Genomic DNA, 22331 nt, shown 5'->3' on the forward strand with positions numbered 1-22331 from the left:
CCTCTACCAGGGCTATTTCTCACAGGAGGTACAACTCCTACTCCACCGCAGGCTGCTGAGCACAGGCCAGGCTCTGGGGCCACCTTCTCAGCATTGCAGAAGAAAATGGAGGCTGAGCAAGTAGGGGAATATCTTTATTATTGGCCGTGATTTCATCATCCCATAGTGCCTACCACGGCCATGGATCCAGGGGACCCCCTGGCCCGTAGTACCCCTGCCCAGCTTCAGTGGTCCTTCCAGATACCAGGCCCATACCCATCACACCAGAGGCACCACCATGCTGGCTCCAGACCCTCAGCCCCACCCTGACCAGGAGCCATCAGGAAGACAAGGCTAGGACCTTGGAGATCAAAAAAAATTTTTTTTGGTTTGTTTCATGATTATTTAAAAAACAAAACAGAGAAACATTTCACAGTCTTAAAAAAAAGAAATCAGCCTCAGGAAAAGAAGCTGGGGACCAAATCCCCAGGGTCCCTGCAAGGTCCCAGGATCTACGCATGTCCATCACTAGCCCGAGCCATAGGGCCAGTTAAAGGTGCTCCCTGACAGTAGCATGTCCCGGATGAGCGTCTCGATGGGTGTCTTGCCCACCAGGCGCATGAAGAAGAGCTGGGAGATGAGGGATGCGGGCACAGCACGCAAGGCTGGGAGCCTCAGCAACAGGCGCCCGAAGCGCTGGGGCTGGGATGGGTACTGGGCGCGCACGTACTCCGTGAGGGCCACCTGTGCCTTCTCCTGCAGGCTCTCCACATGGGCTGGGTCAGAAAGGCCACAGGCATCTGCAGGAAGCAGGGACCAAAGACAGTCACGTTTTGGAAAGCAGGGAGAGTGGCCTGCAGGGGAGAGGGGTAGGGATGAAGGTGGGCGTGAGCAGAGATGGCTACAAATGGGATAAATAGCACAGACAGGCAGTGTAGAACCAGGAGAACTGCACCCAATGCAGAACCCCCTGAGCCCACCAGAAGGGAGGTGCTGAGAGGTTCAGCCCCACCCTGTGAGGGGCTCACTACTAATTGGCCTCACTTTGTGGGACAGGCCCCTCCTTCAGCCACCTTACCACTAGTGCACAGACATGCCTTTTGCTTTTTCAGGTGGGGATTAGACAAGGTCTGCATCTCTAGTCCATACTGTCCTGGAACTCGCTAGCCTCTTGCCTCAGCCTGCACTACACCACCAGTAGATGAAGCCCTGGGGACCAGAGTTAGAGGTCCCGTCTAAGAAGTTGCACTCTGTCCTCCCCCACCACAGCAAAGCTAAGTCATGGGGCTGGAGAGTTGCCTCAGAGGTTAAGAGCACTCACTGGCTGCTTTTCCAAAGGTCCTGAGTTCAATTCCCAGCAACCACATGGTGGCTCACAACCATCTATAATGAGATCTGGTGCCCTCTTCTGGCATACATGGAGACACAACACTGTATACATAATAAATCTTTAAAAAAAAAAAGGCAAGGTGTGGCCTGGGATGAAGCCTAGGGGCATTATGTGTCCTCCATCCAGGGGTGTGGCACTGGAGGTACAGTAGAACTAAGGCCTTAAGCAGCTTAGAGCATTGTCTGGAGCAGTGTCAGGGCAGCTACCTGTGTCAAAAGGGTGTGACCTGAGGCAGAGTCCTTTCTGGTGGAGGACTAGCCCAGGTTGCTTGGAGAGGGAAGGGCATGGCAAGTGTATGGCCTGTCACAGGCATGTGTTGGGGAGGGCCTGGGTATCTGAGGCTGAGTAGGCACAATATCTGGGCTATGGGTGTGGTCAGCCTGAGGGTATGGCCCTGGCTGCCACGTGGCTTGGGTCGGGGTGGCTTGTCCTGGGAGTGGGCTGCTTGGGACATGGCCTGCCCAAGAGGTGTCGGGGGGGGGGGGGGGGGGGCAGGCTGCTCACCGGGCGTGAAGAGAGCGATGGCCTTGAGGCAGCCGTACTCGGCGGCGTCCACCTGCAGACGGCCCAGCTTGTCCACCTGCTCCTGGAAGGCGCGCACCTGGTCCATGAAGGCCACGGCGCGCTCCGCCGCCATGGGCGCAGCGTGCAGCCCCGCGGCTGCCAGCAGCGGAGCCGTGTGCAGCGGCAGCGCCGCCTGTGCCGCATTCAGCACGAACAGCTCGCTCCAGCTGAGCCGCAGCAGCGCCACCTGGTCGGCGGCCGGCAGCTCCGGGAAGAAGGGTGCGTGGCGGGCCCACTCGACCGTGCTGAACAGCAGGCGCGCTGCCAGCTCGCACACGTTGTCGATGCCCAGCACCGCGCCGCCGCCGCCGAAGCGGCCGGCCGCGGGGTAGGGCTCGGCGCGCAGCAGCTGCGCAATCAGCTCGGACACCGGTGGCCCAGCGAATGGCTCGATGCCCGCCGCGCCTGGGGGACTGCAGGCTGCAGGGCCCGGGAGCGCGTGCGGGATGCGGCCGCGCTGCACGGCTGCGGAGGGAGATGGGGCAGCGTCAAGCTCAAGCACCGGCGTGGGACGGCCATCCCTACCCCGTGTGCCCGCACAGGGGACCAGGCGCGCACTGGCCACCCAGCCCAGGCGCCCAGCCCCCCAGGTTTCCCTTCTCTTGAAACGTGGAGGCCACATCTGTCAATCACTGGGGATTCCGGATCTGCCCCCCAACCCCCGCCTCTCCCAGGACTCCCAGCAGTTCCCAGGGAATACATCGCTGACGCGGTATGGTAGTGGTCCCTAAGTGCAGGTACTGCCCTTGTTAGCTGTGCCCGAGGTGGTGCATGCCCTTCACCCCAGCCCTGAAGCACGGAGGCAGAATGGCCAAGCCCCAGCACAAAGTAAGTTTGAGGCCACATGAGATCCTGTTTCAAAAAATAACTGAAAAAAATCCAATGCTTATCTGAGACCTCAGTTACAGATGAGGTGAAAGTAAACTGAGGCACAGAGGAATACAGGTTGGCTCCCCAAAACATTTTAGCATAGGGAAGACAGCCTGGGCAGGAAGCCAGGAGGCCGCTAATGAGTGTGCTTTAATGAGCTGACACCTGTCTCACTGGTAGGTGAACTCCAGGCTAACCCAGGGGAAGCCAGAAGCAGGGATGTCGGGGACATAAGAGGCCAATATCAGAGAAGTGGGGAGGCACTGGCCAACAGCTGCAACTGATAAGGCCCCAAATGCTCACAGAATGGAACTGCCACCCTCTCCATGGCTCCCTTATCCAGCCCTGTTCCTATTCCAGGGCCTTTGCCCAGAATGTTCCCCATCTCAAAATCCTGCCTCTCCCATCCACCCAGTCTAGACGGCTGGAATTCAAGTGTCAGCACACATCCTCACTGTCTGTGACTGTTTCCTCACAGGCCAAACCCAGCAGGTGACCACTACGCTACTCCAAAACCTAAACAACTTTGCTTCCAATAGTGTCTGTCGGGTGTGAAAGGCTGGGTGCACAGTGATTCCAGCCAGGAGCCATCTGCTGAACACCTACTGCGTGCCAGGCCCTGGAACAGGTGAGTGGTGTCAGTTTCAGAGTGAGGCAGACATAGAGTAAGCAAGTGCTAAAGGAGGTGGGGGAGGCACCAGGCCCACACTTGGGAGGAGGACCAGCTGTGCAAAGGCCCTGAGCACAAAGGCAGCTGGAGCCAAAGTTCTGTGAAGGAAGGCTGGCGATCACAGGCTGATTAGAGACCTGTCAAGACTTCCCACCAAACAGATAAGTTGAGACAAAAAATCCAGGTTGGGCAAGGACAGGGCAGGAGTCACCATCAAACTTAAAGGGATCAGAGAAAGTCATCAAATAAGGTTTTTTTGTTTGTTGTTTTGTGCATGCATGTGTGTGTGCGCGCGCCTCGTGAACATGTGAGTATGTTTTTTATGTACAAACCTGTATGTGCATGCCTGTGTGTGCATGCCTCTGTGTGAGTGCATGTACATGTGCAGGAGTCCATGTGTGTTGTTTTTGTTCTAATGAGGTTTTGCTATGTAGCAAAGTTGACTTCAAACTGGATATCCTCGTGCCTTGGTCTCAGAGGTGCTGGGGTGACAAGCCTGCCTCACTGTGGCTCTCAAGTCTAAAGCAGATCATAAGCAGTGGGCACACTCAGGTCCTAAGAAGCTCACAGGAAAGTGACCAGTGTCAGACAGCTCCGGACAGCTTCCCCTTGCCAACCAGCCCAGGCTCCCAACCCTCAGGGCTGAGTGGCTGCCCCCACGTTGCACTTGGATTCTGGGGGTACCTGACAGGATCTGAGGTCCAGCTGCCCAGTGTGTCTGGGCCACCCTTTGGCTATAATCTGGCTGAGTCCTGCCTTCAGCAAACACACAGAGCAGAGAGTAAACAATTAAAAAAATAAAAATCCCAGGCTAGAAAGGGAGGAGGTCACCAAAAGAAAAGGTCGAGGAAGCTGAGCATGGTGGGGCAAGTCTTTAATCCCAGCACTTGGGAGGCAGAGGCAGATGGATCTCTGTGAGTTTGAGATCAGCCTGGTCTACAAAGTGAGTTCCAGGGCAACACAGAAAAATGCTGTTTCAAAAAAAAAAAAAAAAAAAAAAAACAAACCAAAAACAAAGAAAAAAGAAAAGGGCAAGGAGATGCCCTCTAAGGTCAGGCAGAGCCTGGGGAAAGCTCAGTGGCTGCATCCCACAACCAGGCATCTGGTATCCTAGCTGGACCACTCCAGGGACCCCAGCCAATCCCATGGCTACTCACCCTCCTTGCGCATGCCCACCCGGAAGCACTTCTTGAGGCGACAATACTGACACTGGTTCCGGTGATGCTGGTCAATCTGACAGTCACGGTTGGACCTGGAGACACAGGCCAGGGCTCATGGTGATATACCTGTAAACCCTTGAGAGACACCAGTGGGAATTCCCTGGTCTGTAATGGTAGCCCCAAAAGCACTCTGGGGATTCGGTTCCCTAACTTGGAACTGGGCAATTGGATGGCAATGAGTGTTGTAGGACAGCACACAAGGGGGTCACCTTAGAAATGGGTTGTGAAGGATGAACAGAAGTTTCCCAAAGGGGCAGAAATGGAGAAGCCCTTTCTGGTAGAGAATACAGTAGAACAGATTTGAAACTCAACAGGATGGAGAATTAATCCTTTTCATTTTACCTGGTCACCATCAGGCTAAGTGCCAGCTGTAAATGGAGTCACAGCACTGTGCGGCCCCAACATTACAGCCTGTGATGAGAAGGAATGAATGAGCAGAACTTTTCCCTCTGAGAATGCCTGCCCCACCCCACCCCCAGTTCTCCACAAGCCCAGGACCCTTCCTCTGGGCAGTCCTCAGGGAATGTCCAATCTAGGCACCAAGGAGCACCAGACATGGAGTAGAAATGAGAGGCAGAGATCAGGCCCACAGCTGGGCGCTGGCTTCTTCACCAAGCCTGATCCTGTACCGTGCACTAGCTGCTGCCCATATAGGAGACACTGAGCTGGTCCCTGGGGATTGGGGTGTGTGTGTGTGTCCCAACCAGCCCCTGCTCAAGACAGGGTTAGGAGATTCCAGACCCTTGGCTTCCAGAGGCCCCAGGAAGGGGCCCAGCTGGGGCAGAGAGAACTCAGGCAAAGCCAGAACAAAGCCAGCAGCCAGACAGTTGGGGGATCAGGGCAGCCAGCCGGAACTGGCCAGGCCCTGGAGCCCTACCGGCTCCACTCAGGGAAGGCCTCTGTCTTCCCTTCCCGACTGTGCGTTTGGGAGCGACTGAAACCTGTAAAAGGCAGTAAGTTCTTCCAGCTTTCTCACCTGACATGTATGTATGCTTTGCCCAAAGGCTTGGCCTTCTTCCCTGGCTGCCATGCTTCTGTTTGGGGATGGGAGAGTGGGGCACTGCTCCCTCACTATGCTGTCCAGGCTGCCCTCAGACTTCCAAGTAGCTGGAACTGTGTGTGACACACAGTGCCCAACTTCCCAATCCAACCCAGGACCTCATGCCACTACAGAGAGCTGCTGGTCCACTAAGGCTCAGAGAAGGGCACCAACTACATGAAGTCACACAGCATAGGTCCTAAGGAACTCAGTGCAGATAAGACCCCGAACCTTCCCCAGACACCTTTCACTCTCCCCAAAGACCTAGCCAAACCCAGCAACTCATTCCAGTCACAAGAATGAGGCCAAAGTCTGGTTGGCCCAATTACAGCTGGAGGAGGGGAGCAAGGCAGGTCCCCACCAAGTCCAAACTCTGACATGGTGGCAGCCTTCACTTGAACGGCCACTAGCAAGTACCTGGATTCTCCACATCCCAGGCCCCACAGCTCCACCTGCTAACCCACTAGCCAGGACCTTTCCACTGGTCCTACAACTTCTCTGGGAAGCGGGGGCTGCCTGCCCTGTTCTGAGGCCCTGCTGGATCCTGAGGTGCAGAGCCCAGCATCTGCAATCTCTGTCTGTCCTGAACACCCAACCTCTTTTCCAAGAGACTTTCTGTCCTGGGCTGCAGCCGGTAAGCAAGGCCTTGCCCTGGCCGGCCCGGCAGAGGGTCCGCACCAGGCAGCATCTCCCACGGGCCCCCGAAGTTTAAGTGATTGTCCCGGAGCCCCAAGGCTGCACCAACCCCGGAGTTGGGGGTGCGGTCAATTCCGGTGGCCTTGCTGGCCCTCCGGCGGCGGCTTCCGGTGACCGAGTCCACGGGGTGGTCCCCTGATGGACAGGCCCAGGCCCCCGTGCACAACAGTTTCCCGCTGCCGGCGAAGGCAGCCAGGCCGAGCCACCCACCCGGGCGTTCCTCCAGCTGCCCGTGCCGGGGCGACTTTGGAAGTGATATTTGACCCAAGGGCGCGCCGGATCGATTCGCGCGGCCGTAGACAATGGCCCCTGGACGCCGCCAGGCCCGCGGTGCAACTTGCACCACTAATTCCCGCGGGGCAGCACGCGTGACGGGCCCCAACGAGAAAGGGGGATCTGGGGGGTGGAAAGGGGGTCCCCACTCCTGACAGCATCCCAGAGCCCTCCCCGCACGGCAGAACCTGTTCTCCAGGGCAGCAGGACAGGAGCAAAGACCACCTGCGGGGAGGGAAGGGGTGACCTGAACGCATGCATCGCCAACTGTATACCGGATCGCGACCGGGGCCGGGCCTGGGGCGGGGATGCGGGTGCGCGGAAGGTCAGCGTCAGGCCCAAGGTGACCGAGCAGGTCCGGGCCGGCCCGGTGGCCGCGCGTGGGGCTCACCGGCAGGTGTAGCTGAGGTTGCGGCGGATGCTGCGCTTGAAGAAACTCTTGCAGCCCTCGCAGGTGAACACGCCGTAGTGCTTGCCGCTGGACTTGTCCCCGCACACCACGCAGTCCACCTGCAGCCCCGGGCGCTCCTCGTCACCCGGCTCCGCGTCGCTGGCCGCCCCGGGAGGCGACGCCGAGTCGTCCTCGGTCGCGCGTGGATAGCTTCCACCGGCCTTGTCCACGCCGTTCGTGTCGCCTCCGGGGCCGCCCCAGCCACCGGTCACCATGGCCATAGCCCCCGGGACGGCGGGGCCGGGGCGCCCCGGGGCGAGTCCGTCCCCTCTGGGCACGCCTAGCGACCCGAGGGGAACCCGGCTACCCTGTGCGCATGCAGCCCGCGCGCTAGGGGGGGCTCGGGTCGCACCCCCCGAAAAAGTTTTGCGGCAACTTCCTGCGACCGGTCCGCGCGCCAGGCAGGAACTGGTCGGGCCGGTTCCAGGCCAACTTTCCCACGCGTGCCCGCGGCCGACGGGGGCGCGCTAGAGGCGCGAGTCTGGGGCGCCCGGGTCCCGTGGTCCGGAGTCCTGGGGACCCGGTGGGGACGCGCGGGCCATGGCCCGGCCCCGCCGCCCTGGCCAACTTAGCGGCTCGCCATCCGAGCGCGCGCGCGCGCCCCCGACCCCGGGGGGGAAACTTTGGCCGCAAGTTGCGCGGTGAGGGGGGGAGGGGAGAAGGGAGCGCGCGCCGGAGACCCAGAGTCCCGGACGTCGCGCACGGCCGACCGCAATCGCGGTGGTCCAGAGTGAGAGCCGAGCGGGGAGTGCGGCCCACAGCCTCCCCCGGCTCCCCTCCCCGCCCAGCGCGCGCGCGGCGGGCCTGGGCCTGCGCCTGGGCCCGAGCCTCGGCCTCGCCCTGGCGCTCGCCGCCGGCCCCGCGCTGCGGCCGGCCTGACACCCGTGTTCCATCGGCGCCGGCGGGGGCGGGGCGGGGGCGCGCGGCGCGGCCGGGGGCGGGCGCTCGTTGCCCCGGCGACGGCCGCCCTTATAAGGGCATGGGGTAGCTGCGCGCCGCTCCGAGCCGTGGGCCGGCGAGAGGGCGGGGCGGGTCGTGCGGCTGACCCTCCTCCACGTGGCCGCGCAGCCTTAACCCCTGCGCGCCCTGTCCCGGCCCGGCGAGCCCCGCGTGGCTCCCGGCAGCCCAGCCCCGGGGGACATCTGCACCCGGCACGCCCTCGCGCGCGCCCCGCACCGCTCGGCGGCGCGGCTGCCAGCTGGAACCGGCCACCCCCCTTACCCACAGTCTCCCCGGCACGCCCCGCGCTCCGCTCCGGCGAACACCTGGTGCCCGGAGTCTGGGGGTGGGGATGCCACGCTGAGGTCAAGGGGTCCCCCTCTCCTTTCAGGCCGCATGGCTCCGGCGTGGCCCGAGGCGGCCGGAAGGCGTGCCAGCCCGCGGCTGTTGTCCTGGGTCCCCTTTCATTTTTCCTTTCTCTGCTACACCGAAAGGGCTTGGCCCGGTGATCGACTGGGCCGCAGATGTTTCCTCGCTACCCAGGGCCTCCCAGCTGCCGCCGCTCCCCCAGACCCAAGTTTTACCGGAACAAGCATTTATTAAGCACCCTTTGTATGCAGCCTCCCTCTCACCAAGGCACGCATTATTAAGCTCCCTTCAAATTCGAGGCCTAGATGAGAGTTGAAGCCTGACTCTGGGCCTGTTAATGTGTAACTGGTTAGCCGACTGCAAAAGTTCTTCCTGGGATGACTTTTCACCCCTGAGTCGTAGCTGTGCCGGCCAGGCCTGTTCTGCCTCCTTTGAAAGCCTGGCCCAGCGTGGCCAGCCACCAGAGCACACGGCCAGCTGGGACTCCCTGTGCTCTTTTACTGTTACTCTGCCCGCTCAGGGGCCTTATGAAAATCTTCCACAAGCCTGAACACACACGTAAGGTCTTCAAAGGAAAACTGAGGTTCATGTTTCCGCTAGCAGATGTGCCCAGCCCAGTGTCTTCCACCTGCCCACAGAGTCTGCCTGGATATCAAGTGAAGCTTGCAGGAAGGACTAGGGTCAGACTCAAGGAAGGACTTCCCAGGAATCTGATTACAATGGCCTCTGCTTTAGTGGTGACAAAGCCTGGGTGGCCCAGAAGATGCATCATTTTGGGGGTCATACTTGGTTATTTGGGGTCAGGCCGGCTTAGACTGGACTATTCTTGAAACCTTGGTGGCTTTATCTCAGGAAATGATTGAAAGTGGGGTCCCGCTTAGGAAAGAAGGGTCTGGACGGGATCATGGGAGTTCAAATACACAAAGACTTTGGGAGACTAGCCTAAGGGAGGGACCCAAAAGGAAGAGTTTCGGTGGGGGAAAGTGAGACTCAGAAGGTATAGTCCCCTTCAGCAGCCCCACCACCCACCCTCTCACTCTTGGGGCCCCAACGGGGTGGGCCAGGCCTGCTCCACCCCCATAACCCCTGCCCGTGGCCCCGACGTGACATTTGACCTTGTGGCTTCAGAAGACCCAGGGACAAAGACACTGGGCCCATCTGCCACTGGGATGTCCGTGGGAACAGCCAGATACTGTTCGTGCAGCCTGGGAACCTGCCCTCCCCCCTCCCCCCTCCTGTAGGCGACCTTGGCTGACCACTGGTGGCTAAAAGCTAAAATGTGTAGACTTGGGCCAACTATTTGGGCAAAGGTGCTTGCTGCCAGGCCTAAAGACATGAATTCCATTTCCAGATTCCCAGGACCTGGAGGTGAACGGGGAGATGTGGGGGAAAGGGCCGTGAGAGAAGGAAGAACCTCCCCACCCCCAACACACACACACACACACACACACACACACACACACACAAACACAGTTCCCAGCCTCAGGGAATACTCAGCCTCTGGCTCACATTGCCCTGAGGCACTGCGGCCATCGGAGGGCATAGCTGTTCCACACCTGCACAGCTGTTTTCTGCAGGCTAATCCTGCTATTAAGGTTTCAGCCTGTTTCTGAATGGAGGGGTGTGGCCATACACTGCTATTCAGTCAGCTGCTGCTAACACACACACATTCACACAACACACTCACACTCACAGTCACATTCACATAAACACAGACATATTCACACACACACATAGACACACACAGACACATTCATACACACAGACACACACAGACTCACACACACTGTCAGACACAGACTCACACAGTCAGATACAGACACACACATCTACACACAGACTCACACACATCCACGCGCACACACACACACATTCAACCTAACACTCACACAGGGCTTCTTCCCCCCATCAGGAGCCCCTCTCTGCTGATGACCTAGATCCCCCCCTCAGTAGTAGTGGGCTCTCTACCATATCACTCCTCTACATTGTCTTTTATTTTGACTATGTTAAAAGATGTGTGTCTGTGTGGGAGCCCTAGGAGGCCAGAGGCATCGGATGCCCTGCAGCTGGAGCCACAGGTGGGTGTTGGGACTGGAACTCTGGTCCTTTCGAGAGCAGTAATTGCTCTGAATGGTGAAGTTATCTTTCCAGCCCTCCAATTAAAAAAAGAAGTGTTTATGGACACACAAGGTTCTTGTGTGGAGGTCAGAAGACAACTTTGGAGAGCCCACCTTCTCTTTCCATCTTTGTGTGGGATCCAGGAATTGAACTCAGCAAGCACCTTTAGCTGATAAGCCATCTCTCTGGCCACTTTGTTTGTTGTTGTTTTGTTTGCTTGTTTTTGGTTTTTCAAGACAGGGTTTCTCTGTTGGCCCTGGCTGTCCTGGAACTCACTCTGAAGACCAGGCTGGCCTTGAACTCAAAGTGATCCGCCCATCTCTGCCTCTTGAGTGCTGGGACTAAAGGCGTGTGCCAGTGCCCCTGACTAACATTTTTTGTTCTTATATTTAGGTGCATTTGTGGTTTGCCTGAATTTGTGTCTGTGAACCATGTGTCTGCCTGATGACCCCAGAGGCCAGAAAAGGTGTGGGATCCCCTGGAACTGGATTTATAGACAGTTGTGAGCTGCCCTGTGGGTGCTGGGAATGGAAGCCAGCTCCTCTGCAAGAGCAGCCAGTACTCTTAATTGCTGAGCCGTATCTCCAGCCCCTCATTCCTTTCTTTCTTAGTGCTGTCTCATGTAGTGCAGGATGGCTCACTCATTGACTACTCACAATGTAGTCAAGGATAGCCATAGACTCTGAATGCTGGTGTCACAGGTAGGCACAGACTTCCTGTTGTATGCAGAACCTTCCAGGTGTTTGGTAAGGGCTGGGAATGGAACCAGGCCTCCTCAGCACAGGCTGGTGGGATAGGTGGGCAGGTCTGAGAGCTTCATGCATGCTCAGCAGGTCACCTACTGCTGAGCAACCACTAGCCCTCCACTTCCCCTAAATGCAGGTCCCAAAGTTGTTTGGAATTGGGAACATGCCTTCTATCCATACTCTTAACCCGAACCTTTCCCCCCTCAGTCCCCTCTTGGGAAGAAGCTTGGGCCACCAGAGACAAAGGACAGGTGGTATGATGTGACAGGACATGTTATTTTGTTTAATTCCATGAGCGTGTGAGTACCAGTATATACACGTTAGTGCGGAGCCTGCAGAGGCCAGAAGGGGCCGACAGATCTGCTGTGGCTGTTGAGGCTGGCAACTGAGCCCAAGTTCCCTTCAAGTGCTCCTAACCACTAAGCCATCTCTCCAGCCCATCACAGGACACTCTGACCCTCCTGCCACCCACCCCTGTGTTGACATGCAGACTTGATTCAGGCCCTACAGGAAGGTCTGGGCTGGCTGGGGAGCCCTGGGCTTCCCCAGGGCCCTCACAGTGGCTGCCAGAACTTCCAGCTCCTCCGCCTGCTGGGACTGCATCTGAGTCACCTGCTGTTCCAACTTCCTGCGCTGCTCTTCCTGTGTCCGGTGGGCTCCTCTGAAGGCCAAGGCCAGAGCGCTGCAAGTAGGAGAAGAGATGTCTGAGCTGGGACATGGAACTATCTGGATGGACTGAAGGCAGGGGCTATGGGCTTGCCTTCTTAGAAGAGGGGAAGCCGCAGCCGGAGAGCTGGGCTGAGTCCCACCTGTGTGCCTTGCACAGCTCTCTGATCAGCTCTGCACTCTGAGCACGTCTAATGTGGCCCTTCTGAGCCACCTGTTCCAGCTGCTGCCGCAGGGACTGCAGCTGTGCCCGAAGGTCCACTGCCCTGCAAGGGTGTGAGAGAGGCCATCCCAGCCACTTCCAGCCTTGTCCTCTGTCCTCCCCAACACACACCCAGACCACACACACCTCCACAGCCTCTCATCCATCCACCCTGGCCCCCACCAGTTCCTGGCACTCACCGGGCAAGGGATGCAGACAGTTCCTGGGATACGGTCTCAGGGTCCCACGGTTTGCCCATCTGGCCACCCAGGAGAGCAGGAGGGCCCTAAGGGAGGGGACAGGAGAGAATGTGCTGTGCTCACCTCAGGCTGGACATAGACGGCACCCAGATCCTGGCCAATGCTTATTATTTTAAATTATTACATGTATTTATTTAATGTATGCATGCACATGTGTGTGCACGGAGAGGTCAGAAGACAGCTTATGGGCATTGGTCCCCGTGCAAAGAATGGGACAGTGTATTGCACTAGACATGGCCTGGCTCAGGCAGGCCCAGCTATTTCCTTTTTCCTTAAGGTGCTGCCAGAACATGACTGGCTTTAAGCTCCGACGTGACTTGGTTCCCTCACTAATTAAGGTGCCCTCCACCGGGGCTGACCTGTGCACCCCTCTTCTGTATGATCCTCCCTTCAGGGAGCTGTGAGTTACAGCTTGCCTGGACTGGGATTTTCCTTTCAAATTCTAATAAATTGAGCTTCTGTTGGCTACATCCTTAAGTTATTTTATTAGTGAGGCTGAGACCTTCCAGAGGGGCCCTGACACCCCAGCTCTGCTGAGGGGCTCTGATATTTCCAGTAACCCTTCTCTCCTGACTTCTAATTATTTTTTTGTTACTTTTAAGGATTTTATTTTCTGTGTATGGGTGTTTTGTAAGTGTATGTCACGCACCATGTGCGTGCAGTGTCCACACAGACCAGAACAGGGCGTCGGATGCTCTAAAAGTGGAGTTAGAGATGGTTGTGTACAACCGGGGTCTGGGAATCGAACCTGCATCCTCAGCAAAAATCAACCAGCGCTCTTACGGACTAAACCATTGCTTCAGCCCTCCTCGCACCCTTGTGCGAGGCCATAAGCACTTTTATCATGACGAATTCTTTGGGCAGGATAGGGGATGCTCCCTGGCCTCCAAGACTGCAGGAGCCATACCTGGTAGTGCTGCTCCTCTTCCTCCCTGTCCTCCTCTTGGCTGCTGCCCGCGCTGCTGCCTTCGCCGGCGAGTTGAGCCTGCTCCCAGCCAAGCTGCTGCATGAGCAGCAGGTGGGCGGGGCCCTGGGCACGCAGTGCCGCCTCCCTCAGCTCCAGCCCGCGCTTCTCCCGTCGAGCCAGCTGCAGCTGCAGCATCAGGTCTGCCAGATTGTCCTGCAGGGGCCTAGAGTCAGCTGCTGGGAAAACTGAGGCTTCCGGGAGTGCCCACGGAGGCCAGGAAAAGCCTCTGACCAGTCTCATGGCCTTCCTCTTGTAAAAGCCACCGCCAGGAAATGACATTGTGCAAGCTTCTAGAAATTCTCAGACCTCACCTCTTTTTATTTTGTTTTTCGAAATTTATTTGATGACAAGAAGAATGGCCTCCAGCCCTGGAGGCAGAGAGGCAGGTGGATCTCTGTGAGTTTAAGAACAGCCTGGTATACAAGCATCCCAGGCAGCTGGGGCTACAAGGTGCCTATAAGTGTGGCTTTGCAACATGAGTGCAGCACCGGAAGAGGCCACAAGAGGGCGTCAGAGCCCCTGGAGCTGGAGTTGAGCGGCTATTAGCAGCCAGTGTGGGTTCTGGGATCTAAACACCAATCCTCTGCAAGAGCAGCCTGTGCTCTCAAGCACTGAGCCATCTCTCTAGCCCAAATCTCATATCGTTTACATTTTTACATTTCTGAGACCTGATTTCACCGTGGAGCTCAGTTTAAGGGCTGTGGTCCTTGTCTCACTCCCCTGTGACTGGGGGCAGGAGAGGAAGGAGGTGCTCACTTCTGTTAGTGAGTGCTGCACTACTGAGCCATCCTGCCCCCAGACCCAGGGACTTCTCACGCTGGCTGCTGCCCAACATTTCCCACAGGAAGAGGATGCTGAGAAAGCAGCTAATCTTGACTGCCAATTTGATGGGATCTAAAATCACCCCAACTGGTGGATATGCCTATGGGGGTATATCTAAATTAAGCAATAGACTTGGAGACACTGATGTTCCCTGGGCTGGGGTGGTGAGCTGAAGCATGCACCACTCTCTGCTTCCTAACTGCAGTGACCAGCTGCCTCAAGCTCTGGCAATCACAACCTCCCTGCCATGATGGACCACTCTCTGGAACTGTCACCCAAGCCAGAACAAGCCTAACTTCCAGAAATTGCTCCTGTCAGGGATTTCATCATAGAAATGCAAAGGAAACGTAGACAATCTTACAGAAAACCTAATCAGGAAGAACTCCTATGTATCCCTCAAAACCTCAACTCCAATTCTCCCCACTCAAGGGATACCCTGCTTGACTCTGGCCTCCAATGACATCATCAAGGGTGTGCTGTGACAGTCTCAGCACATTCCTACCCGAGTAGCCACTAGGTCCTGCTGGATCTGAGACTTCTCCAGCCTGGGCAGGGTAGGGCCGGGCTGTATCTCCAGAATGGCCTGCAGTGTCGCTTCTGTGTGGGGCACTGTGGGCCAGGGCACGGTGGCAGGGCCAAGCGCCGGGGGCACCTTCAGGAGAGCCCAGCGCTCCCGGAGGTGCTGGACATAACGGTGGAGCTGAGTAGCCAGTTCCTGTGCTGTGGGCTTGTCCACACTGCTGCCCTCTGGGCTGAAAGAGACAGGAGGCAGCCCTGTGCTACACAGCTGCTGCCACACTCAGTCCTGTGCCACCTGGGGTGGGCATGGCCTACTAACAGCATCCAGAGCACAACCCACACCCCGGGGACAATCTTCCAGGACGTTAACATGGTAGGTGCTGGAGCTCAGTCAGTAGAGTGCTTGTAGCTCAGTCTATAGAGACCTTGCTTAGTATTCGTGAGGTTCCATGTCTGGCACTATATAAACATACCAGCTCTCAGGAGAATGGAGGCAGGAAGGTCAGGAGTTCGAGGTCACCCTCAGATACAAAGCAAGGTGGTAGAGCCTCAGTGCTCAACACCAGGGGAGTTTGAATTCTGTAGTGTGCCCAGCTCACACCGGACACAAAGCTCTGCTGTCAGCTAAGACTCAGTGCAGAGACAGAACTGGGAGCTCACAGGCACTGCAATGGACGCTACTAAGAAGTATGTTGATAACCCTGCCAGGTCCACCCAGGGTGTCACCAATGCCATTTTCCTTTGAAGCTACATGATGCCCTGGCCACTTCCTGTGTCCCTGCTCTCTACTTCCTTGCTGCCATGATGGGCTGACACATCTGAAGCCACGAGCCAACATTTAATAATAACCTAATAAACTTCTCTGTTTTTATTTCTCCAGTTTTAGAGGCTGCAACCAGGGTCTTTGCAAGGGTACTTGATGCTTTGTGTATAATATGTGTGTTTGGTATTGTTATTTATTTATTTATTTGAGGCAGGGTCTCGCTATATAGACCAGGCTGGCCTTGAATTCCTCAAATTCTGCCTCCTGAGTGCTAGGATCGAAGACTATGTCCCCACACCTGGTGTCGCTGAGTAACCTACTCCAATCAGGCCTGTGTCACCCAAACACGATGAACTCAGAGCTGACCCTGGGCAGTGACAGTGACCATGACAGCAAAGCCTCATGTGCAGCAAGCTCTGGGACACACCTCCACCAACCTCATAGACCAGCAGATTCTTGTGTTTGCTGTAGGTACCTGGGTGGGGGTGTCTCTCCATCCATGGCTGCTTGCTTCTCCACCAGCAGCCTACATGCTTCCTTCTCAGCAGCCTGCAGGTCACTCTTGGTGGCTACAGCTCCAACTCCTGAGCCAGCTGTTCGCAGAGCAAGCAGCACCCCAAACACTTCTTCATAATCCTCTCTGTGGGACAGGATCTGAATGTTTCAACACTAAGCCCCAACACAGGCAGAGGTGGGCCTTGAACTCACACAGAGTTTAAGGCCAGCCTGGTCTACATAGACTATACTATACAGTGAGACCCAGTCTCAAATAAATGTACAACAACAAACCACTAAAAGACACCTCTCACCCTCCATGTTTTATGGGTCAGAGCAAGACCTCATGGTGAGGCAATGTGCCTTCTGAAGTTCCCATGTCCTCTGTGCATAGGGCCATCCTAGCATGCAGCCCCACCTGATCCACAGCCACCACCATTACTGGGAGCAGGCACAGACCTATACTGCAGGGCCAGGTGCAGGGCTGTGTACTCAGCCTCCAGCTGGCCAAGCTGCATGCTGAGGCTCTCACAGCGGCCCTTGTAGCCCTGGAGCACAGCCAGCAGGAGGCGATTGAAGCACTTCAACTTCTCAATGCTCCTGTCTCCAAAGGAAGATGAATGAGGCTCCAATCAGCCAGAGCCATTTTCTCCCTTCTCCCTCACAACCCAGTGGCAGGAGGTGCAGTGCCCTTAAAAGCTCAGCAGCTGTGACTCAGCAACTCACCCCTGGAGCTGCCCCATTTGGTCTTCTATGAGGTACATCTCTGGAGCTGGATGCTGTGTAGAAAGACACCCAAAGATCTGAGTACTGAAGTTATTCTGGAGGCGTCGGAGAAGGGGGTGAGCCACAGGAGAGTCCTGACAGAAAGATATGATGTGTTTTACTTGTCATCAAAAGCCCGAGATGTGTTTTTCCCCCCCTTTTTGCAGGGCTGGGGTGGAACCAGGGCCTTGGATTATGTTCTATATCTGGTTTGTACTGAGGTACAGATGCAGCTTTGGTGTGTTTTAGGGGAGTGTGAGGGTACAAACATATGGGCTGTATGCATGCATGTTTGTGTGTGTGTGTGTGTGTGTGTGTACCATGGCACATGAATGGATATCAGAGGACAACTTGTGAGAGTCAGTTCTCTCTTTCTACTTTGTGTGTCACAGGGATTGAACCAAAGTAAGCAGGCTTGGTAGCAGGCACCCCTAGATGCAGAGTCAACTCAGCAATGCTTTTTTTTTTTTTAATCTGGAGACAGGGTCTCGCTAAATTTACTGGTCATGTTCTTTCTGTCTCAGGCTCCTAAGCAGCTGGGGTGACTGTGGGGGACTGCCTTGAGCCACCAACCAGGTGATTTAAGCCTTTTCTTTTTTACTTTAATTTTATGTGTATGAGTGTTTGCCTGCATGTCTGTCTATGTATATTGTGCATGCCTGGTTCCTGTGGAGCCATGAAGAGGGCATCAGATGCCCTGAAACTAGGGTTACATATGATTGTGAGCTCCCATAAGTGTGCCAGGAACTAAACCCAGGTCCTGTGAGAGCACCTGGCACCCCTAACCACTGACCCATGTTTCCAAGCCCTGCTTAGACCTTTTCAGATACTATGGGTTGTATTGTTTCCTTAAAGATAGAAACATTTAATTCTTCAGGGAAGCTCCTTAAGCAGGAAAGTAAACAACTCCAAATAACTTGAGGAAGTCCCTGAAACTGAGCAGATGCACTAGGCTCCTTCCTGCCCGAGTAAGAAAAGTCCTTCTGAGACTTGTGAACATCTGCAGAGAAGACTCTTGAGATCAGATCAGTCGCCCAGAAGAGGTTTAGACCGGAGTCATTTGGATGTGGCACTCTTCCAACCTGCAGGCTGGGAAGCTTTGGTGAGCTGTCAACCACGCTGGGGTAGACCTGGGTGATGCAGCTGTGTCTGAGTCCTTTCTGCTCCTGTAAGTAACCCCAGTAAAATTCATTGGTTCACTAAGTTGGACTTTAGTGGTACACATCCATACTTGGATGTGTTGTGGGCTCCCTGTCTGTGGTGAGTTGTGTGTAGTGTCTCAGTTGTCCTGTGTAGCCTCTTCCTTTTTTTGTCACACAAAACTATGGAATCCCACAAAGTACAAATTGAAGTTTGCCCCCACACTGGAACAGCAGAGGCCATCATAACCTGGGCTTAGAAGGTTTTAGGCTTACCTGAGGTGCCCAGGTTTCCCCTTCTGCCTCAAAATTGCTGGAGTTGTTGTTTGCATGCCTTGCTCTGAGGATGGAGGAAGGCGGGGAGGCCTCCAGCCGCATCAGGGAATCCTCCAGCTCTTGCACCTGTCAATGAGGGGGCATCAGGCTGTGGCTTCATATACAACCAGTTCTCTACAACAGCAGGAGCCCTGTCCGTGTGACTTGGAACAGGTCCCCAAGCTGCCACTCAATGTTTGTCAATCAACACCCAACCAGGGCAGCAACTGGCATTGTGATGGGGAAGGTGGGGGACAATCGCCACTTTAAAATTTTTTTTTAGGATTTATTTATTTTTATTATTTTATGTGCATTGGTGTTTTGCCTGCATGTGTATTTGTGTGAGAGTGTCGATCTTCTGGAACTGGAGTCACAGACAATTTTGAGCTGCCAGGTGGGTGCTGGGAACTGAACTGGACAAGCAGCCAGTGCTCTTAACTGTGGAGCCCTCTCTCCAGTACCTCACTTTTTCCTTTCTAAATTTTTTAAGAGACTGTTTCTCAGGGTTATCTGGATCTCCCCAACTGGAGCCAACCTCCAACCTCATCCTCCCAAGCAGTTGGGATTTCAAGGGTGCACCACCACACTGAGAAAAGAGAATATCATTTCTATGTTGGCAAGAGGAGCCTCTGCAAGCCCCTCAGTGGTGGATTCTAGGCTGTTACTCTACACCTAAGCCACACCCCAGACCCTCACTAGGGGATTCTAGGCAGGGCTCTGTATGGATACCTGAGTTCTATTTTTTTTTCTTCTGCTTTGAGATGTTTGCCTATTTTGTCAAAGCTAGTGTTAAATTTTGATCCTCTTGTCTCAGCCTTTGAAGCTCTTATCATTACAGGCTTGTCCCAGCACATCTGGGTTTAACATCATTTATAATCTGCCTGATTTTAGTCACCTCTGCCACTTCCACTATGCACCAGCACACTGCTCTCACACTCCCTCCTGCACCCCCAGTCAGGATTATGGTCCACCACCAGATGGTTCCTCCCACAGTCAGCAGGTGGCACAGGGGAACATCTGTCTCAGAACCCAGAACTCTCTGAGGCTCACAACCCATGTAGAACACAGCTGCTAGCCCTGCCCAGCCCTCAACACCAGCATGCTGTGGCTGTTCCCCACGTGCCTTCGTCTCCCAACTCTATGCCAGCCACAGTGATCTCGGGATTTGTGCTAGTTTGTGTGAACTTGACATCAGCTGGAATCATTTTGGAAGAGGGACCACAACTGAGAAAATGCTCTCCCATATGGACCTGTGTGCATTTTCTTGATTGATGATTGATGTAGGAGGGCCTAGCTCACTATGGTTGGAGCCATCCTGGGATGGTGGCCCTGGGCTCTATAAGAAAGCAGGCTGAGCAAATCATGGGGAGCAAGCCAGTAAGCAGCACTCATCCATGGCCTCTGCATCAGCTCCTGCCTCCAGGGTCCTGTCCTGTTTGAGTTCCTGCCCTGATTTCCTCAGTGATGAAGAGGGTCTGAGAGTTTTACATGAAACAAATCTCTTCCTCCTCAATTGCTTTTGGTTGTGGTGTTTTATCACAGCAACGGAAACCCTAAGATAGGAGGTTTCTGTGAGTGTGCATGTGTGCACTGCCCAGGGCCTCATACTCTAGACAAGTACCTCTACTAGAGGTACTCTGAACCTTTTAAAAAAGAACCAGAAAATAAATATTGATACAGGGTATGTAATTTAGGCTGGCCTTGAACTCAATCTACAGCTGAGTTTGACCTTGGTTTTAGCCAGGGCCAGCCTCTGACTGGAGATTGTCCCCCTTCACCTTCAGTGCTGAGATTATGGGGTGCATCCTGCCTGTCTCCCTTCTGACCTTCTGTCATTTGGGCCTCCCCCCCCCTTTAGTTTTGCTGTCTTCCTTGGTTATTTCCTTGGCACATCTGTCCTTGCTCCATGTTGATTCGTTGAATGAATAAATATGTGTCTGTTTCCAATGCAGGATCTGCCTCCTTCCGGAGTCCCCAGCTCACCTGTCTCTGCAGACTCGCCTTCTCTGCCTGGGCATCCTGCAGGGAAGCCTGAGTGTAAACCAGCTCATCCTCTCGGCTGCCCAGGGCCAGCCGCAGCCAGGCGTTCCTCTCTATGAGGCGAGCTGCCTCCTGCTGTCCAGTCCCAGCAGCTTCTTCCTGATCGCTAAAGGATCCAGGAGGCCCCTTGTCTCTGTCTTCTGTTTCCACTGGTCTTGGAAAGTTTAGGGAGCGGTGGTGCCATGCAGACACAGCTGCCTCAAGGGAGCTCAGCCTGCACTGCAGGGTCTCAAACACCGTGGGTGCTAATGTCTTAGCAGGGCCAGTATCCAGCGGGGCTGCCTGCAGGGCCTGGTGGGTTTCTGCTTCAGACTTGTACCGTTCCTCTAGGCTCAAGGGTAGGGCCTCATGGGATCTCACACCACAGTCATCCTCGGTCCTGTTAAGATAACCCAGGAACCCCAGCCACCTGAGGCTCAAGAGGGGCCTGAGATGGGGGAAAAGGGTGTGGCCAGTGGACTGCCAGACTCCAGGGTCCCTGGGAAGGGTGAGCTGCCAGGTGGAGGATAAGGAAGAGAAGTAAAAGGAGAGAGGAGGGCAGAGGAGGCAATGGGGAGCTATTGCAGGTGCTGGGTTTTGGGATGGGGGTAAGATCAACTTTGTGTGGTGCTGGACTAGAATAGTAGATACACACAGAATGTATCCTACCAGCTCCCTGAGCCCTGCTTGTCAGGACCAAGATGTTCCTGAAGCAGCCCAGGTTTAGCCTCGAAACTCCCACTGGCAGCCTCCATCTCCTCTGAACTCTCAGCCACGGGGTCCAGCTCCCCCTGTGAATGATCACACACACACGTAGGCTTTTAGCTAGCAGGGCCAGCTTCCCCAGTGGAGGACTCCTCTATATCAAGGACTCCTCTATATCATGGATCCTAGGTTCCCAGGATCCATGAAGGTGGGTGTGGCAGGAAGAGGGGTACACTTACAGGCGGAGGATGCCTCCCTCGGCGGCTTCGAGGCCGTGTAGCCCGGGCGCTCATTGCTTCACCCCCTGACTACAGCCTGCTCTTGGCCCTTGCCTCTGTCACCTTGGGATCCTTGGAGGTTTTCCCTGTAGGAGTATTGGGTTGTCTTCGTTGACTGAACACATTTGAGTATTTGAATACCTCTGCTGATGGCTCCCACTACTTGTCCATTTGGCCCCTATCTCCCTCCCCTTCTCTACCTGGAATTTCTCTTTGCTCAGTGGCCTAAATGCATTTCTTTAATGTGCGCCCCCTCTCTCCCCTGTGGAAGCATTGGATAGGGACCCTAAGGATCTGCTTTCCTCCAGGACTTTCTCACCTTGGGGGTCAAAGCTGCTGCCCTTCACTCCGCTTCTCCAGGGCACCTTGGGAAAGGCCTGGGCTCCTGGGCACATCTCAGGTCATTCTGGCCACTGTGGACTGAGGTTGTGCTGGCCAAGGCTGGCCTGGGAGGTGGCTGGGAAACAGGAAGCCCCCCCTGCCCTGGTCACATGGACAGTTATTGTCTTGTTTCCTTCTCCAGAATGCTGGCTTCCTCCAGAACGAGGACAGGATGGAGGACCAGGACCCTTGTTCCACTCCAAGATAGCAGCACCCTCCTTATCCCAGCCCCAAACCTGTAGTCTCTCCATTTCCATTTTTGGTTTTCTCAGGGTCCCCCTGCACACCAGGGCTCACTCCAATGTTAAGATCTCTTTTTTCTTTATTATTTTTATTTGTGTGTTTCTAAAAACAAAAACAAAACTGCAGGAGTGGACTCCAGCATTGGCATAAATTTTATTACTTTGCTTTATTTAGGTGTTCTGTGGTTGGAAAGCCACATGTGCGTGTGGCGGTCAGAGGACTGCTTGTGGGATCAGTTCTCTCAGATCGAACTCAAGTCTTCAGGCTTGACAGCAAGCGTTTGCACCTGATCAGCGGCCCGCAGGGTTTCTCTTCAATGAGACTGAACTGCTGCTTAGACAGTTAGAGCAGCAGAAGCTTGTCCACGGTGTGTTTGCTGGTTTTTCTTTTTCCTTTTTCTTTACATTTTGTTTTTTAGACAGGGTCTTATATAGCCCAGGCTGGCCTAAACGCCTGATCTTCGTTTTC

At 55.2% G+C, this 22331-nt stretch overlaps 2 protein-coding genes across 7 annotated transcripts; both read right to left on the reverse strand.

Moving 5' to 3' along the window:
* Nucleotides 1-118: 118 nt before the first annotated feature.
* Nucleotides 119-8054, reverse strand: Nr2f6 (nuclear receptor subfamily 2 group F member 6). 3 transcript variants are annotated; one of them, XM_021660642.2, is made up of 4 exons: nucleotides 7093-8054; nucleotides 4631-4725; nucleotides 1874-2398; nucleotides 119-779 (listed from the first exon to the last, which is right to left on the reverse strand). In XM_021660642.2, the coding sequence occupies exons 1-4, from the start codon at nucleotides 7371-7373 to the stop codon at nucleotides 508-510; spliced, it is 1173 nt and encodes a 390-aa protein (XP_021516317.1). In that variant the 5' UTR covers nucleotides 7374-8054; the 3' UTR covers nucleotides 119-507. The 3 variants fall into 3 exon arrangements, with proteins under 3 accessions (XP_021516317.1, XP_021516316.1, XP_060243389.1); XM_021660641.2 differs by having other exon boundaries at nucleotides 119-833; nucleotides 7093-8050; XM_060387406.1 differs by having other exon boundaries at nucleotides 6977-7111.
* A 3527-nt stretch (nucleotides 8055-11581) lies between these two features.
* Ushbp1 (USH1 protein network component harmonin binding protein 1) lies at nucleotides 11582-21699 on the reverse strand. 4 transcript variants are annotated; one of them, XM_021660660.2, is made up of 14 exons: nucleotides 21559-21699; nucleotides 21201-21325; nucleotides 20926-21047; nucleotides 20221-20656; nucleotides 18199-18324; nucleotides 17866-17949; nucleotides 16745-16878; nucleotides 16478-16618; nucleotides 15999-16163; nucleotides 14744-14993; nucleotides 13360-13572; nucleotides 12393-12478; nucleotides 12134-12256; nucleotides 11582-12006 (listed from the first exon to the last, which is right to left on the reverse strand). In XM_021660660.2, the coding sequence occupies exons 2-14, from the start codon at nucleotides 21252-21254 to the stop codon at nucleotides 11829-11831; spliced, it is 2112 nt and encodes a 703-aa protein (XP_021516335.2). In that variant the 5' UTR covers nucleotides 21255-21325; nucleotides 21559-21699; the 3' UTR covers nucleotides 11582-11828. The 4 variants fall into 4 exon arrangements, with proteins under 4 accessions (XP_021516335.2, XP_060243388.1, XP_021516336.2 ...); XM_060387405.1 differs by lacking the exon at nucleotides 17866-17949 and having other exon boundaries at nucleotides 16745-16797; XM_021660661.2 differs by lacking the exon at nucleotides 17866-17949.
* Nucleotides 21700-22331: the final 632 nt, after the last annotated feature.

Source organism: Meriones unguiculatus, chromosome 7 (assembly GCF_030254825.1).
Source record: "Meriones unguiculatus strain TT.TT164.6M chromosome 7, Bangor_MerUng_6.1, whole genome shotgun sequence".
Classification (NCBI taxonomy): Eukaryota; Metazoa; Chordata; class Mammalia; order Rodentia; family Muridae; genus Meriones; species Meriones unguiculatus.